At 41.7% G+C, this 19,525-nt stretch overlaps 1 protein-coding gene across 6 annotated transcripts in view; it reads right to left on the bottom strand.

The window, feature by feature from the left end:
- bur (GMP synthase burgundy) overlaps nucleotides 1-19,525 on the bottom strand; it is a 94,085-nt gene that overhangs the window by 26,020 nt on the left and 48,540 nt on the right. For all 6 annotated transcript variants that reach the window (XR_008409384.2, XM_053798756.2, XM_053798753.2 and 3 more), the window contains 3 exons: nucleotides 15,811-15,936; nucleotides 9,714-9,829; nucleotides 8,886-9,000 (listed from right to left, as the gene is read on the bottom strand). Coding sequence is in view for 5 of the 6 variants with exons in the window: in XM_053798756.2 (XP_053654731.1) it covers nucleotides 8,886-9,000; nucleotides 9,714-9,829; nucleotides 15,811-15,936 (357 nt within the window). In the remaining variant the exon portion in view is untranslated. The remainder of the gene's footprint in view (nucleotides 1-8,885; nucleotides 9,001-9,713; nucleotides 9,830-15,810; nucleotides 15,937-19,525) is intronic.

Raw genomic sequence — 19,525 nt, 5'->3', positions numbered from 1 at the left:
GAATACAACAGTTTAGAAGCATACACATATAAAGATACACAACATATCCCTCCAAACTGCCAATATCCCAAACTCCTCCTTTAAAGTGCAGGCATTGTACTTCCCATTTCCAGGACTCAAGTCCGACTATATGAAAATAACCAGTTTCCCTGAATCCCTTCACTAAATATTACCCTGCTCACACTCCAACAGATCGTCAGGTCCCAAGTACCATTCGTCTCCATTCACTCCTATCTAACACGCTCACGCACGCTTGCTGGAAGTCCAAGCCCCTTGCCCACAAAACCTCCTTTACCCCCTCTCTCCAACCCTTTCGAGGACGACCCCTACCTCGCCTTCCTTCCCCTATAGATTTATATGCTTTCCATAACTGACTCTAGTAATTTGCCTACAATTGAGGTTAGGCTTACTGGGCGGTAATTTGACAGTAACGACTTGTCCCCTGCTTTAAAAATAGGAATTACATTAGCCATCTTCCACATATCAGACACTACACCTGTTTGAAGAGAAATATTAGTTAATGCTTCCCAAAGTTCCATTTTATATTCTTTAAGAACCCTTGAAAAAAGTTCATCAGGGCCCGGGGATTTATTTTGATTTAACCGGTCTATCTGTTTGATAACCAATTCGGTAGTGACTGTGATATTGCATAATTCATCATCATCAGGCCCACTATAAAAATTAATTACTGGGACATTGTTAGTCTTCCTGAGTGAAAGCCGAGAGAAAATAATTATTAAGAATATAGCACATTTCATTCTCCTTGTCAGTGAGATGCCCAGAGTTATTTTTAAGGGGACCTATCTTATCTCTAACTTTTGTTCTATAAACCTGGAAAAAACTTTTTGGGTTAGTTTTAGAATCCCTAGCAACTTTAATTTCATAGTCCCGTTTAGCTTTTCTTATCCCCTTTTTAATGTCCCTCTTAATGTCAATATACCGATTCACAAGATGACTCTCACCACTTTTGATGCGCCTATAAATTCCTTTTTTCTGTCCTAAAAGATATCTGAGCCTATTATTCATCCATTTGTGGTCATTTCTATTCGATCTAATTTCCTTATATGGGATAAATGTCCTTTGGGCAGCATGTATTGTGTTAAGAAAACTGTCATACTGATAGCTCTCTTCGTTACCCTAGTCCACAGAAAAGTGTTCTCTAAGCCCATTATAATCTGCTAAGCGAAAATCTGGGACCAGTACTGAATTATCCCCACTATCATACTTCCATTCAATGCTAAAGGTAATTGATTTGTGATCGCTTGTGCCGAGTTCCTCCGTAATTTCTAAATTAACAACAAGGGTTTCCTTGTTGCCAAAACCAAGTCAAGCAGGTTATTTCCCCTTGTAGGCTCTGTGACAAACTGCTTCAAAAAACAATCCTGAACTACTTCTAAGAAGTCATTTGATTCTAAATTCCCAGCCAAGAAATTCCAATCAATATGACTAAAGTTAAAGTCTCCTAGAATTACTACGTTATCATGCCTTGTGGCCTTAACAATTTCCTCCCATAGTAGTCTCCCTTGGTCCCTATCTAAGTTTGGGGGACGGTATATCACACCTAAAATAAATTTTTCATGTCCCTCTGAAAATTCTATCCAAACAGACTCTATATGCGTTACTTCAGACTTAATACCCATTTTTCTGCAACAGTTCAAGCGATCTCGGACATACAGTGGCACCCCACCCCCTTCCCGATACTTCTGTCTACTTGGAACAATTTAAAACCCTGCATGTGACATTCAGCAGGCATGTCCCGATTTTTCGCATTGAACCACGTCTCAGTTAAGGCAAATACATCAATGTTACCTGCACTAGCAACTAGTCTCAACTCGTCCATCTTATTCCTAGCACTATGACTATTTGTGTAATATATATTTAAGGACCCTCCTTTCTCTTTACCTTTCCTGCTCCTTTCTGTTATTCCACTAAACCTCTTACTGTCCTTGTCACCTAGTGTCACTGGCTTTCCAATATCAACCTCTTTTTGGCTATTACTAGTTCTCCTAGTACTCATATTACTACACTGGGACTTCACTGTTTTCCCGCCAAAACCCATACCACTATTCCTAGTTTAAAGACCTAACAGCTTCCTCCACTGCGTTGGCCAGTGCTCCCACCCCAAACCTAGGTAAGTGAACCCCATCCCTGGCACACATGTCATTTCTGCCATAGAAGGGATCCCAGTTGTCAATGAATGTTACCGCATTTTCCTTACAGTATTTGTCCAGCCAGCAATTGACACCAATTGCCCTGGACAACCATTCATTTCCAACTCCTTTCCTTGGCAAAATACCACATATGACAGGGTTCCCACCCTTCCTCCTAATTATCTCTATTGCTGACCTATACCTGCTAATCAGGTCCTCACTCCTACGTCTGCTAACATCGTTGCCTCCAGCACTGAGACAGATAATAGGATTGCTCCTATTACCTCTCATAATGTCATCCAGACGGCTAACAATATTCTTCATCCCAGCCCCAGGAAAACACACTCTCTGCCTCCTACTCCCGTCCTTCAAGCAGAATGCCCTATCCATGTACCTACTCTGGCTATCCCCAACAACAACGTTTTTACGTTCCTTGGCAACGTCCGTCGTGATGTTCCCAGTAGTTGACTCACATTCTTTAGGTAGCACTACACCTTCACTTGTGGAATTCGTCAAGACGTTCTCGATGGTCTTCGTTGGGGTTTCTAGGGATGTCTCACTCACGTCTGCCAATGCTTCCTTGGTGCTCGTTGTGGCATTCCCAGTAGAACACTCACATTCGTCAGGTAGCACCAAAAATGGGTTGGAAGTTTCCACAGTAGTCTTCTGGTTTCTCGTTGTTTCTGCCTCTCCAACAGTCTTCTTGATCCTTAGCTTGGTTCCATGCTGCCTGGCCACTGACCAAGTTCCCCTCTTAACCTGGGGACTCTCAACAGGAGGATTACTACGAATCCTCTTGTTCTCCTCTGTTAATCGCCGTATCTCCAGCTTAGCAACCCTAAGCTCTTCTTTCAGCTGCTGGTAAAGTTGCATCCTGGTTCAGATTCACACTCGTGTATTTGTCCAACCCAAATTTTAAACTACCCAAGGGTTTAGCATGTGAGTAAATAGAAATATCAAAGCTAAAACCTTGGGTTGTTTAAAATTTAGGTTGGATAAGTACATGAGTGAAAGGATTTGGATTTGAGTGGGACTTGCATGTGAGTAAATAGAATTGTCAATGCTTATTGCTTGGGTAGTGTTTATTCTGTTAGTGGGTTGGATTTGTGAAGGACCTGCCTAGTATGGGAAATCAGGCCTACTGCAGTGTTCCTCCTTTCTTATGTTCACATGTTCTTATAACCATACTAGGCAGACTATTCCACTCATCATCATAAGAACATAAGAAAGGAGGAACACTACAGTAGGCCTGTTGGCCATACTTGGCAGGTCCTTCACAAATCCAATCCACTAACAGAATAAATGCTACCCAAGCAATAAGCTTTGATAATTCTATTTACTCACGTGCAGGTCCCACTCAAATCCAACCCCTCTCACTAATGTATTTTTTTTTCAACAAGTCGGTCGTCTCCCACCGAGGCAGGGTGACCCAAAAAAGAATACAACAGTTTAGAAGCTTTTAACATTTCTATCTTTATCCCATCAATCCCGGCTGCCTTACCCCCTTTCATTTTACCTACTGCCTCACGAACTTCCCCCATAGGCTTTCTTAACTTGTTAATCTCACTCCAAAACTTTTTCTTATTTTCAACAAAATTTGTTGATAACATCTCACCCAAGAAAATCCCCAAAAAGAAAATACTTTCATCATCATTCAACACTTTCACCACACTCACATATTATCACTGTTTTTGCAGAGGTGCTCAGAATACAACAGTTTAGAAGCATATACGTATAAAGATACACAATACATCCCTCCAAACTGCCAATATCCCAAACCCCTCCTTTAACCCTTAAACGGTCCAAACAAATCGACGTTCAAATTTGTAGCGCTACAAAAGTAGATCTACTTTTTTTTTTTACATATTTTCAAATACAACAAAAAAAAAATGTAGATAAAAGTTTTTTTTTACACGTTTTCAAATGTAAAACAAAAAAGAAGATCTACATTTTTTTACATACTTTCAGATGTTGAAAAAACGTATATATACGTTTGGACCGTTTAAGGGTTAAAGTGCAGGCATTGTACTTACCATTTCCAGGACTCAAGTCCGATTATGTGAAAATAACCGGTTTCCCTGAATCCCTTCACTAAATATTACCCTGCTCACACTCCAACAGATCGTCAGGTCCCAAGTACCATTCGTCTCCATTCACTCCTATCTAACACGCTCATGCACGCTTGCTGGAAGTCCAAGCCCCTCGCCCACAAAACCTCCTTTTCCCCCTCTCCCCAGCCCTTTCGAGGATGACCCCTACCCCGCCTTCCTTCCCCTATAGATTTATATGCTTTGAAACTACCCAAGGTTTTAGCATAGACAGGACCTTGGGTAAAGGGATGGGGACTGTTGTGGCAAGCTTCCTTGTGAAGAACATTGTGATGGGCAACTGAGACTGTTTCTTCATACTTACAGAGTTTTGTAGGGAATTATGCCTCTATCAATGTCCTCAACATAAATATTATTTGGTGGATGGGAATTCGTGAATGTGTGAAGCCCGCAAAAGTTGAAAAGACGAATGTTGAGGGAGACCTGTATTCTGTTTTTTTGAAAATACAACTTATGTGTTATTTAACCATTTCAACTAAGTTACTGAATTTAAGTACAAATAAATTAAACATGGGTATATTATTTTCGTCCTCGAAAGGGTTGGAGAGAGGGGGTAAAGGAGGTTTTGTGGGCAAGGGGCTTGGACTTCCAGCAAGCGTGCGTGAGCGTGTTAGATAGGAGTGAATGGAGACGAATGATACTTGGGACCTGACGATCTGTTGGAGTGTGAGCAGGGTAATATTTAGTGAAGGGATTCAGGGAAACCGGTTATTTTCATATAGTCGGACTTGAGTCCTGGAAATGGGAAGTACAATGCCTGCACTTTAAAGGAGGGGTTTGGGATATTGGCAGTTTGGAGGGATATGTTGTGTATCTTTATACGTATATGCTGCTAAACTGTTGTATTCTGAGCACCTCTGCAAAAACAGTGATTATGTGTGAGTGTGGTGAAAGTGTTGAATGATGATGAAAGTATTTTCTTTTTGGGGATTTTCTTTCTTTTTTGGGTCACCCTGCCTCGGTGGGAGACGGCCAACTTGTTGAAAAAAAAAAATTATTATTTTCATATAGTCGGACTTGAGTCCTGGAAATGGGAAGTACAATGCCTGCACTTTAAAGGAGGGGTTTGGGATATTGGCAGTTTGGAGGGATATGTTGTGTATCTTTATATGTATATGCTTCTAAACTGTTGTATCCTGAGCACCTCTGCAAAAACAGTGATAATGTGCGAGTGTGGTGAAAGTGTTGAATGATGATGAAAGTATTTTCTTTTTGGGGATTTTCTTTCTTTTTTGGGTCACCCTGCCTCGGTGGGAGATGGCCAACTTGTTGAGGAAAAAAAAAAAATGGGTATATTACACTGTATTCTTTTTTTTTCAACACATCAGCCATTACTCACTAAATCAGGGTGGCCCAAAAAAGAAGAAACACTTTTGCCATCACTCACTTCATCCCTGTCTTGCCAGAGAGGTGCCAATACTACACCTCAAAACTGCAGATATCCCCACCCCTCCTTCAGAGAGATGCTGGCTGCTTCTCTATCACCTTCATTAAGCATGAAAGTCACAGTATTACCTACTTTTTTTTTTAACTTCAAACTTTTGCAAATATTCATCTGCTACCAATACAGTCTCCGTGAAAATTAAGACGTGTGCAACATCTGGGTATCTTTATTGTAGACGTTTCGCCATCCAGTGGCTTTATATTATATCATATTAACACATCAGCCGAGTCTCACCAAGGCAGGATGGCCCGAAAAAGAAAAACTTTCATCACTCACTCCATCACTGTCTTGCCAGAGGAGTGCTTTACACTAAGACATGCTTTACACTACAGTTATAAAACTACAACATTAACACCCCTCCTTCAGAGTGCAGGCACTGTACTTCCCACCTCCAGGACTCAAGTCCGGCCCGCCGGTTTCCCTGAACCCCTTCATAAATGTTACTTTGCTCACACTCCAACAGTACATCAAGTATTAAAAACCATTTGTCACCATTCACTCCTATCAAATACACTCATGCGTGCCTACTGGAAGCCCAAGATCCTCGCACACAACCTCCTTTATTGCCTCCCTCCAACCTTTCCTAGGCCAACCCCTACCCCACCTTCCCTCCACTACACATTTATACACTCTCGAAGTCACTCTGTTTCGTTCCATTCTCTCTACATGTCCAAACCTCCTCAACAACTCCTCCTCAGCCCTCTGGATAATAGTTTTGGTAATCCCGACCTCCTCCTAATTTCCAAACTATGAATGTTAAAAGCAGGTGGGGATATAGTTTTGGAGTGGTTGGTGCAATTATTTAATAAATGTATGGAAGAGGGTAAGGTACCTAGGGATTGGCAGAGAGCATGCATAGTTCCTTTGTATAAAGGCAAAAGGGATAAAAGAGAGTGCAAAAATTATAGGGGGATAAGTCTGTTGAGTATACCTGGTAAAGTGTATGGTAGAGTTATAATTGAAAGAATTAAGAGTAAGACGGAGAATAGGATAGCAGATGAACAAGGAGGCTTTAGGAAAGGTAGGGGGTGTGTGGACCAGGTGTTTACAGTGAAACATGTAAGTGAACAGTATTTGGATAAGGCTAAAGAGGTCTCTGTGGCATTTATGGATTTGGAAAAGGCATATGACAGGGTGGATAGGGGGGGCAATGTGGCAGATGTTGCAGGTGTATGGTGTAGGAGGTAGGTTACTGAAAGCAGTGAAGAGTTTTTACAAGGATAGTGAGGCTCAAGTTAGAGTATGTAGGAAAGAGGGAAATTTTTTCCCAGTAAAAGTAGGCCTTAGACAAGGATGTGTGATGTCACCGTGGTTGTTTAATATATTTATAGATGGGGTTGTAAGAGAAGTAAATGCGAGGGTCTTGGCAAGAGGCGTGGAGTTAAAAGATAAAGAATCACACACAATGTGGGAGTTGTCACAGCTGCTCTTTGCTGATGACACTGTGCTCTTGGGAGATTCTGAAGAGAAGTTGCAGAGATTGGTGGATGAATTTGGTAGGGTGTGCAAAAGAAGAAAATTAAAGGTGAATACAGGAAAGAGTAAGGTTATGAGGATAACAAAAAGATTAGGTGATGAAAGATTGGATATCAGATTGGAGGGAGAGAGTATGGAGGAGGTGAATGTATTCAGATATTTGGGAGTGGACGTGTCAGCGGATGGGTCTATGAAAGATGAGGTGAATCATAGAATTGATGAGGGAAAAAGAGTGAGTGATGCACTTAGGAGTCTGTGGAGACAAAGAACTTTGTCCTTGGAGGCAAAGAGGGGAATGTATGAGAGTATAGTTTTACCAACGCTCTTATATGGGTGTGAGGCATGGGTGATGAATGTTGCAGCGAGGAGAAGGCTGGAGGCAGTGGAGATGTCATGTCTGAGGGCAATGTGTGGTGTGAATATAATGCAGAGAATTCGTAGTTTGGAAGTTAGGAGGAGGTGCAGGATTACCAAAACTGTTGTCCAGAGGGCTGAGGAAGGGTTGTTGAGGTGGTTCGGACATGTAGAGAGAATGGAGCGAAACAGAATGACTTCAAGAGTGTATCAGTCTGTAGTGGAAGGAAGGCGGGGTAGGGGTCGGCCTAGGAAAGGTTGGAGGGAGGGGGTAAAGGAGGTTTTGTGTGCGAGGGGCTTGGACTTCCAGCAGGCATGCGTGAGCGTGTTTGGTAGGAGTGAATGGAGACAAATGGTTTTTAATACTTGACGTGCTGTTGGAGTGTGAGCAAAGTAACATTTATGAAGGGATTCAGGGAAACCGGCAGGCCGGACTTGAGTCCTGGAGATGGGAAGTACAGTGCCTGCACTCTGAAGGAGGGGTGTTAATGTTGCAGTTTAAAAACTGTAGTGTAAAGCACCCTTCTGGCAAGACAGTGATGGAGTGAATGATGGTGAAAGTTTTTCTTTTTCGGGCCACCCTGCCTTGGTGGGAATCGGCCAGTGTGATAATAAAAATAATAAAAGAATTCTTTGCATTATATTCACACCACACATTGCCCTCAGACATGACATCTCCACTGCCTCCAGCCTTCTCCTCATTGCAACAATCATCACCCAAGCTTCACACCCATATATGAGCACTGGTATAACTATCCTCTCATACATTACCCTCTTTGCTTCCATGGACAAAGTTCTTTGTCTCCACAGACTCCTAAGTGCACCGCTCACCCTTTTCTCCTCATCAATTCTATGATTCACCTCGTCAGTGGCTTTATCAATACAAATTAAGAATTATGTTGCACATGTGTCTTAATTTCCATCTTGTTGGTATTGTATATCATTCTTGTACAACTTGTGTAACATAATCTCCATGCTTTATCATACATGGCCATATTCCTCTGAAAGAGTTTAATAAGTTCGAAGATCAAGTTTAGTCTCACGTTACGAGCGCTCAGAAGTAACTATGTTGAAGAACACCAGGAAATATCCACATTAATAAACATTACTCTCAATTTATTCAAAAGGGAAGATTTGATTTACAGATTCAGTATCATGATCCAATCTGATTTACAGATTTAGTATTGTGATACAATCTGATTCAGCATCATGCTAAAATCAATGTTTTGCAATGTACAAATGCTGCATAATAAAAGTTCATGCTTTTCAAATCGTTTTGTGGCATTAGTCAGATTTCCACTCTGTGTACTAATTACTAATGCATTAAGAACCTTTCCCAAAAATCTCTCCTACCTGATTCGCCAAGAAGTCAGCTTGTTGTAATGTGGCTAGAACTCCAGGGGTTAAATTAGTTTGAGTGACATCCTGCACGAGATCCTTAACAGCACCACCAAATATAAAGCAGACTCTGGAAACAAAACATTTCTATTAAAATGAAGGAAGAGGGCAAAAAGACGATTGTTTATTTTAGTAATAATGCACAAGAGTGGTGTGGTTACTCAGAGTTTGAAACATGTCATTTCTATGGTTAACAAATTTACATCATAGGAGGGGACCTCGTATATACTGCGCCTGTTATGGTGTTTCATGTTTCTGTTGGCTTCAAACTGAGCTATTGTTCATTATCTTCCACCTCATGGCGATGTTCACCAGCGGGTGGAACAATTGCTCAACTGAAAGCCAATGAAACCATGGAACACCAAAAATAGGTGCTGCATATGTAGGTCCTTTCTGAATCATTAAACGAACTATTATCATAGCAGGTAGGTAGGTGGTGACCTTTGTTCTCATATTACCTATACACGTAATGTAAATCACAAAGCAAGTAAAACTATTCAAAATATTTTTTACATTTCGCAATCCGTGTCCATAATACGTTCAGTAACATAGGCAAATTTAGACGTATGGAAAATAGCCCCAAAATTTATGCTGAGAAATATGCTTCATGCTTTGTCAGGTAAGCACCCTATGGAAATAGTAGAACCCCTCCCTAGAAAGAGAAGCCCTTACCCCTAGGCACATACCGCTAAAACCTCACCACCACGTCATGACAACCCCAGAATTAGGGGGTGTGGTGGGAAAAAAGGCGAGTGACAGATTTTTGACCAAGAAATGGCTTACCGATTAATGTTATGGCAGATTTTTGGTATAAGCCGCGCCAGTATGACCAAATCTTCCCACACTGGCTCAGAGTCGCAGGAAAGCCCAGACACATAGCTGTAACTACGGCAGTCTCCCTGCAAATGAAAAAACAGAGCAATTAAAGTTATAAATTTGTAGAAGCATAAATGTCAATTCAATAACTTTCAAAGATCTTTGATGTATAAAGTATAAATGGAAGAGGTAAAGAGGCCTATGCAAGAAGTGGGCTAGGTCTAGTGCCAAGGTTAGGCAATAGTTATTTCAACAGAGCACACTGTCAAATGAAATTTTAAGTTACACTGAAGCAGCAATATAATGAACAAAGTTGATCACTTTAAAGAAACGGAAACTTGATTACCTTTGGTGTAACAAACCCTGTCATTACACAGCTGCTGCTGCTACTACCACCACCACAAGTACTACAACAACTACTACTAGTATTACTATTATATTACGCCTTGCAACTCCCTCTAATACCTATATATATACCCCTGTGTCCTTTTGTTTGTAACAGCTTGACAGAGCTCCTGGAGAGCGAAACGTTGCCATAATAAAATGTTGTATTAGTTGCACTTGTGTCCTTCTATTTAAACTCACGGTACCTATGACTATTATTATAATCATAACTACACATACGTGAACAAGCATATATATATGCACACCCCTCTGGGTTTTCTTCTATTTTCTTTCTAGTTCTTGTTCTTGTTTATTTCCTCTTACCTCCATGGGGAAGTGGAATAGAATTCTTCCTCCGTAAGCCATGCGTGTTGTAAGAGGCGACTAAAATGCCGGGAGCAAGGGGCTAGTAACCACTTCTCCTGTATATATTACTAAATGTAAAAGGAGAAACTTTCGTTTTTTCTTTTGGGCCACCCCGCCTTGGTGGGATACGGCCGGTGTGTTGAAAGAAAGAAAAGTCTGTTGAGTATACCTGGTAAAGTGTATGTTAGAGTTTTTATTGAAAGAATTAAGAGTAAGACAGAGAATAGGATAGCAGATGAACAAGGAGGCTTTAGGAAAGGTAGGGGATGTGTGGACCAGGTGTTTACAGTGAAACATGTAAGTGAACAGTATTTAGATAAGGCTAAAGAGGTCTTTGTGGCATTTATGGATTTGGAAAAGGCTTATGACAGGGTGGATAGGGAGGCAATGTGGCAGATGCTGCAGGTGTATGGTGTAGGAGGTAGGTTACTGAAAGCAGTGAAGAGTTTTTACGAGGATAGTGAGGCTCAAGTTAGAGTATGTAGGAAAGAGGGAAATTATTTCCCAGTAAAAGTAGGCCTTAGACAAGGATGTGTGATGTCACCGTGGTTGTTTAATATATTTATAGATGGGGTTGTAAGAGAAGTAAATGCGAGGGTCTTGGCAAGAGGCGTGGAGTTAAAAGATAAAGAATCACACAAAGTGGGAGTTGTCACAGTTGCTCTTTACTGATGACACTGTGCTCTTGGGAGATTCTGAAGAGAAGCTGCAGAGATTGGTGGATGAATTTGGTAGGGTGTGCAAAAGAAGAAAATTAAAAGTGAATACAGGAAAGAGTAAGGTAATATTATTATCACATCACACCGGCCGATTCCCACCAAGGCAGGGTGGCCCGAAAAAGAAAAACTTTCACCATCATTCACTCCATCACTGTCTTGCCAGAAGGGTGCTTTACACTACAGTTTTTAAACTGCAACATTAACACCCCTCCTTCAGAGTGCAGGCACTGTACTTCCCATCTCCAGGACTCAAGTCCGGCCTGCCGGTTTCCCTGAATCCCTTCATAAATGTTACTTTGCTCACACTCCAACAGCACGTCAAGTATTAAAAACCATTTGTCTCCATTCACTCCTATCAAACACGCTCACGCATGCCTGCTGGAAGTCCAAGCCCCTCGCACACAAAACCTCCTTTACCCCCTCCCTCCAACCCTTCCTAGGCCGACCCCTACCCCGCCTTCCTTCCACTACAGACTGATACACTCTTGAAGTCATTCTGTTTCGCTCCATTCTCTCTACATGTCCGAACCACCTCAACAACCCTTCCTCAGCCCTCTGGACAACAGTTTTGGTAATCCCGCACCTCCTCCTAACTTCCAAACTACGAATTCTCTGCATTATATTCACACCACACATTGCCCTCAGACATGACATCTCCACTGCCTCCAGCCTTCTCCTCGCTGCAACATTCATCACCCACGCTTCACACCCATATAAGAGCGTTGGTAAAACTATACTCTCATACATTCCCCTCTTTGCCTCCAAGGACAAAGTTCTTTGTCTCCACAGACTCCTAAGTGCACCACTCACTCTTTTTCCCTCATCAATTCTATGATTCACCTCATCTTTCATAGACCCATCTGCTGACACGTCCACTCCCAAATATCTGAATACGTTCACCTCCTCCATACTCTCTCCCTCCAATCTGATATTCAATCTTTCATCACCTAATCTTTTTGTTATCCTCATAACCTTACTCTTTCCTGTATTCACCTTTAATTTTCTTCTTTTGCACACCCTACCAAATTCATCCACCAATCTCTGCAACTTCTCTTCAGAATCTCCCAAGAGCACAGTGTCATCAGCAAAGAGCAGCTGTGACAACTCCCACTTTGTGTGTGATTCTTTATCTTTTAACTCCACGCCTCTTGCCAAGACCCTCGCATTTACTTCTCTTACAACCCCATCTATAAATATATTAAACAACCACGGTGACATCACACATCCTTGTCTAAGGCCTACTTTTACTGGGAAAAAAAATTTCCCTCTTTCCTACATACTCTAACTTGAGCCTCACTATCCTCTTAAAAACTCTTCACTGCTTTCAGTAACCTACCTCCTACACCATACACTTGCAACATCTGCCACATTGCCCCCCTATCCACCCTGTCATACGCCTTTTCTAAATCCATAAATGCCACAAAGACCTCTTTAGCCTTATCTAAATACTGTTCACTTATATGTTTCACTGTAAACACCTGGTCCACACACCCCCTACCTTTCCTAAAGCCTCCTTGTTCATCTGCTATCCTATTCTCCGTCTTACTCTTAATTCTTTCAATTATAACTCTACCATACACTTTACCAGGTACACTCAACAGACTTATCCCCCTATAATTTTTGCACTCTCTTTTATCCCCTTTGCCTTTATACAAAGGAACTATGCATGCTCTCTGCCAATCCCTAGGTACCTTACCTTCTTCCATACATTTATTAAATAATTGCACCAACCACTCCAAAACTATATCCCCACCTGCTTTTAACATTTCTATCTTTATCCCATCAATCCCGGCTGCCTTACCCCCTTTCATTTTACCTACTGCCTCACGAACTTCCCCCACACTCACAACTGGCTCTTCCTCACTCCTACAAGATGTTATTCCTCCTTGCCCTATACACGAAATCACAGCTTCCCTATCTTCATCAACATTTAACAATTCCTCAAAATATTCCTTCCATCTTCCCAATACCTCTAACTCTCCATTTAATAACTCTCCTCTCCTATTTTTAACTGACAAATCCATTTGTTCTCTAGGCTTTCTTAACTTGTTAATCTCACTCCAAAACTTTTTCTTATTTTCAACAAAATTTGTTGATAACATCTCACCCACTCTCTCATTTGCTCTCTTTTTACATTGCTTCACCACTCTCTTAACTTCTCTCTTTTTCTCCATATACTCTTCCCTCCTTGCATCACTTCTACTTTGTAAAAACTTCTCATATGCTAACTTTTTCTCCCTTACTACTCTCTTTACATCATCATTCCACCAATCGCTCCTCTTCCCTCCTGCACCCACTTTCCTGTAACCACAAACTTCTGCTGAACACTCTAACACTACATTTTTAAACCTACCCCATACCTCTTCGACCCCATTGCCTATGCTCTCATTAGCCCATCTATCCTCCAATAGCTGTTTATATCTTACCCTAACTGCCTCCTCTTTTAGTTTATAAACCTTCACCTCTCTCTTCCCTGATGCTTCTATTCTCCTTGTATCCCATCTACCTTTTACTCTCAGTGTAGCTACAACTAGAAAGTGATCTGATATATCTGTGGCCCCTCTATAAACATGTACATCCTGAAGTCTACTCAACAGTCTTTTATCTACCAATACATAATCCAACAAACTACTGTCATTTCGCCCTACATCATATCGTGTATACTTATTTATCCTCTTTTTCTTAAAATATGTATTACCTATAACTAAACCCCTTTCTATACAAAGTTCAATCAAAGGGCTCCCATTATCATTTACACCTGGCACCCCAAACTTACCTACCACACCCTCTCTAAAAGTTTCTCCTACTTTAGCATTCAAGTCCCCTACCACAATTACTCTCTCACTTGGTTCAAAGGCTCCTATACATTCACTTAACATCTCCCAAAATCTCTCTCTCTCCTCTGCATTCCTCTCTTCTCCAGGTGCATACACGCTTATTATGACCCACTTCTCGCATCCAACCTTTACTTTAATCCACATAATTCTTGAATTTACACATTCATATTCTCTTTTCTCCTTCCATAACTGATCATTTAACATTACTGCTACCCCTTCCTTTGCTCTAACTCTCTCAGATACTCCAGATTTAATCCCATTTATTTCCCCCCACTGAAACTCTCCTACCCCCTTCAGCTTTGTTTCGCTTAGGGCCAGGACATCCAACTTCTTTTCATTCATAACATCAGCAATCATCTGTTTCTTGTCATCCGCACTACATCCACGCACATTTAAGCAACCCAGTTTTATAAAGTTTTTCTTCTTCTCTTTTTTAGTAATTGTATACAGGAGAAGGGGTTACTAGCCCATTGCTCCCGGCATTTTAGTCGCCTCATACGACACGCATGGCTTACGGAGGAAAGATTCTTTTCCACTTCCCCATGGACAATAGAAGAAATAAAAAAGAACAAGAGCTATTTAGAAAAAGGAGAAAAACCTAGATGTATGTATATATATATATGCATGTGCGTGTCTGTGAAGTGTGACCAAAGTGTAAGTAGGAGTAGCAAGATATCCCTGTTATCTTAGCGTGTTTATGAGACAGAAAAAGAAACCAGCAATCCTACCATCATGCAAAACAGTTACAGGTTTTTGTTTCACAGTCATCTGGCAGGACGGTAGTACTTCCCTGGGTGGTTGCTGTCTACCAACCTACTACTTTCGTAATAAGGTAATAATGTTAACAAAAAGATTAGGTGATGAAAGATTGGATATCAGATTGGAGGGAGAGTATGGAGGAGGTGAATGTATTCAGATATTTGGGAGTGGACGTGTCAGCGGATGGGTCTATGAAAGAGGAGGTGAATCATAGAATTGATGAGGGGAAAAGGGTGAGTGGTGCACTTAGGATTCTGTGGAGACAAAGAACTTTGTCCTTGGAGGCAAAGAGGGGAATGTATGAGAGTATAGTTTTACCAACGCTCTTATATGGGTGTGAAGCATGGGTGATGAATGTTGCAGCGAGGAGAAGGCTGGAGGCAGTGGAGATGTCATGTCTGAGGGCAATGTGTGGTGTGAATATAATGCAGAGAATTCGTAGTTTGGAAGTTAGGAGGAGGTGCGGGATTACCAAAACTGTTGTCCAGAGGGCTGAGGAAGGGTTGTTGAGGTGGTTCGGACATGTGGAGAGAATGGAGCGAAACAGAGTGACTTCAAGAGTGTATCAGTCTGTGGTGGAAGGAAGGCAGGGTAGGGGTCGGCCTAGGAAAGATTGGAGGGAGGGGGTAAAGGAGGTTTTGTGTGCTAGGGGCTTGGACTTCCAGCAGGCATGCGTGAGCGTGTTTGATAGGAGTGAATGGAGACAAATGGTTTTTAATACTTGATGTACTGTTGGAGTGTGAGCAAAGTTACATTTATGAAGGGGTTCACGGAAACCGGCAGGCTGGACTTGAGTCCTGGAGATGGGAAGTACAGTGCCTGCACTCTGAAGGAGGGGTGTTAATGTTGCAGTTTAAAAACTGTAGTGTAAAGCACCCTTCTGGCAAGACAGTGATGGAGTGAACGATGGTGAAAGTTTTTCTTTTTCGGGCCACCCTGCCTTGGTGGGAATCGGCCAGTGTGATAATAATAAAAAAAAAAAAAAACTTTAATACTCACCTGGACACCAACAGACTTGACAGGTATGAGCGTAGCATATAACGTCTGACTCAGAGAAATTCGGTGTAGTTCTTGCCGTTCCTCCTCACTCGTACAGTTTTCTATCCGATTTAAGAGTGCATGTTTCTGTGGAGATGTTTGACGCATGAGAACTTGCATTATAATATAAGAATGTTACACATGTATGTGTATGTATATGGATTGCTGACCACCTGACAATTATTTTTACCCTCACCCCCACTTGTGTATGTATATGGATTGCTGGCCACCTGACAATTATTTTTACCCTCACCCCCACTTGTGTATGTATATGGATTGCTGATCACCTGACAATTATTTTTACCCTCACCCCCACTCAAACACACTGGCCCTATTTAACTATTTCATCCAGTGCTAGGACATCAGTCACCTTCACTCACAACATTAGCAATCTGACAGTCTGCTTTTCCTTAACATCTGTACTACATCCATAGTGCACATCTTTTTCTTTCTTCTTCCCAAGATAAGGTGACAAAAGATGATTCACCATCATTCATTCAACAGCTGTTTTGCCAGACGTATATAGGCATCATATTTCAAATGACTGTCCAAACTGTAATGTGACTGCCCCTCCATTGCCTGTCTCCACTTGCTCCAATGTAACACAAACACACACCCACTTTGGAGACTGATGTAGCAGAGGCAGAATCCATACGTAGTTTAAAAAGAGATATGATAAAAGCTCATGGAGCAGTAAGCGTGTAGACAACCTAGTAGCGATCAGCAAAGAAGCAGGGCCAGGAGCTGTGATTCGACCCCTGCAACCACAAATAGGCGAATACACACACCTGCTGAATGCTCAAGCTCCTACTACTTAAAACCTCTTTTACCCATCCATCCTTTTAACTTCTCTCAGGTTGACCCCTACCCTTCTTTCTACACTGGATTCTTAGTACAGTAGGACCCCCCATATCCGTGGGTCTGGTTCCCACAGTTTCAGTTATCCGCGATTTACTGTGGCCTGAAAATAACTCTTAATTTTGCTTTATAATGACCCCAAAGTACAAAATTAATGATGGTGGCAGTTGTTCAAAGCCTAAGAGAAGCTGTGAAGTACTTCCCATCAGTGAAAAACTACTAATTCTCCACTTACTGTTTATAATTTATCAGTTAAACTATCATAGGTATGTATGTAAATGAAAAATAACAAATACAGGGTTTGCTACTATCCACGGTTTCTGGTATCCATGGCAGGTCTTGGAAAGTTTCCCCTGAGGATACAGGGGGGGGAGGGGGGGAGGGGGGGAGGGGGGAGAGGGAACTACTGTAACTGCATATTGAAACCAGGGTTACCATCTCCTTGTTCCCAGCATCTAATTACCCTTCTAGAAGAAACAATTCTATTCCACTTGGAAAGAAAGCATTACAGAAACTATATCTCTAAATTATTACCAGTCACTCTCCTAGAACACTTTTTTTTAATGCATTGGTCGTTTCCCACCGAGGCAGGGCGACCTGAAAAAGAAGAAACACTATCATCACTTGCTCCATCACTATCTTGTCAGACACACACCTACACTACAGTTAAAAAACTGCAACATATCCCCACCCTTCTTCCAAAGTGCAGGCACTGTGCTTTCCACATCCAGGACTCTGAGTCCAACTAACTGGTTTCTCCAAATCCTTTCATAAATGTTACTTTGCTCACACTCCACTGGCACACTGGAGTACAGAAAAAAAAAAAAAATTTAGACATACCCATCCTAGTACCACCCACCACAATAACAAACTAACCAGAACAAAATGTCTGTCAATTATATGGGCAAGAAGTACTGTACCGAACACTAGCAAGATATGAAATTAATTAGTGCTTCGAATTTATTGCCCTTTCAAGTGCAATTTATATAAACAATCAAGTACACAGCCAAGTCTCAATTAGTGCCAATTCAAATAGTGCAAATTTTGATTTGGTGCAAAAATCAATTAAAGCCAGTTTCCATCCCCACTAACTCTCCAAATCAAGCGCAAAAATTACACACAATTCAAACAGTGTGAATCTAAATAATGTGACCATTGCATGGGACTCATTATTTGCACTAATCAAGACCCACATGTACTACAATGTTTCAATCAAAATAAAAAATATTTATTTTTATAGCTATTTAAATACATTGTCTTTTTTACAATAAGTACGGGGGATCTTTTCAATTTTCCATCAAGACAAAAAAAGATATATTAGGGAAGTGGAAAATAATCTTTCCTCTCTAAGTTGTGTGTGTCGGAAGTGGCGACAAAAATGCCGGGAGCAAGAGACCAGTAACACCAACTAAATAAATTACAAGATGTAAAAAAGAAAAACTTATTTTTAGGCCATCCTGCCATGGTGGGAGACTGCCAGTACATTACAAAAACACAAACACACAAAAACACACACACACACACACGAGAGGGGTGGGTTGATTGCATCTTCTTGGACTGCAAGAAGGCCTTTGACACAGTTCCTCACAAGAGATTAGTGCAGAAGCTAGAGCATCAGGCGCATATAACAGGAAGGGCACTGCAATGGATCAGAGAATACCTGACAGGGAGGCAACAACGAGTCATGGTACGTAATGATGTATCACAGTGGGCACCTGTGACGGGCGGGGTCCCACAGGGGTCGGTCCTAGGACCAGTGCTATTTTTGGTATATGTGAAGGACATGACGGAAGGGTTAGACTCAGAAGTGTCCCTGTTTGCAGGTGATGTGAAGTTAATGAGGAGAATTAAATCTGATGAGGACCAGGCAGGACTTCAAAGAGACCTGGACAGACTGGACACCTGGTCCAGCAAATGGCTTCTCGAATTTAATCCTACCAAATGCAAAGTCATGAAGATAGGGGAAGGGCACAGAAGACAACAGACAGAGTATAGACTAGGTGGCCAAAGACTGCAAACCTCACTCAAGGAGAAAGATCTTGGAGTGAGTATAACACCGAGCATGTCTCCGGAAGCACACATCAATCAGATAACTGCTGCAGCATATGGGCGCCTGGCAAACCTGAGAACAGCATTCCGATACCTTAGTAAGGAATCATTCAAGACACTGTACACCGTGTATGTCAGGCCCATACTGGAGTATGCAGCACCTGTTTGGAACCCGCACTTGATAAAGCACGTCAAGAAACTAGAGAAAGTACAAAGGTTTGCGACAAGGTTAGTTCCAGAGCTAAGGGGAATGTCCTATGAAGAAAGATTAAGGGAAATCGGCCTGACGACACTGGAGGACAGGAGGGTCAGGGGAGACATGATAACGACATATAAAATACTGCGTGGAATAGACAAGGTGGACAAAGACAGGATGTTCCAGGGAGGGGACACAGAAACAAGAAGCCACAATTGGAAGTTGAAGACACAAATGAGTCAGAGAGATAGTAGGAAGTATTTCTTCAGTCATAGAGTTGTAAGGCAGTGGAATAGCTTAGAAAATGACGTAGTGGAGGCAGGAACCATACACAGTTTTAAGACGAGGTTTGATAAAGCTCATGGAGCGGGGAGAGAGAGGGCCTAGTAGCAACCGGTGAAGAGGCGGGGCCAGGAGCTAGGACTCGACCCCTGCAACCACAAATAGGTGAGTACAGAAAGGTTTTAAATGAGCTGATGTAGGTAACAGCTCTAAGCTTGTAAATAAAATTAGAAACCTTAACCTAACCTTGTAAAACCTTGTGTGAAAGAGAGAAAGAAAGAAAGAAGAGAG

Source organism: Cherax quadricarinatus, chromosome 95 (genome assembly GCF_038502225.1).
Source record: "Cherax quadricarinatus isolate ZL_2023a chromosome 95, ASM3850222v1, whole genome shotgun sequence".
NCBI classification, from domain to species: Eukaryota; Metazoa; Arthropoda; class Malacostraca; order Decapoda; family Parastacidae; genus Cherax; species Cherax quadricarinatus.
The sequence above is the reverse complement of the archived record's forward strand: the minus strand, read 5'-3'. Positions and strand labels throughout refer to the sequence as shown.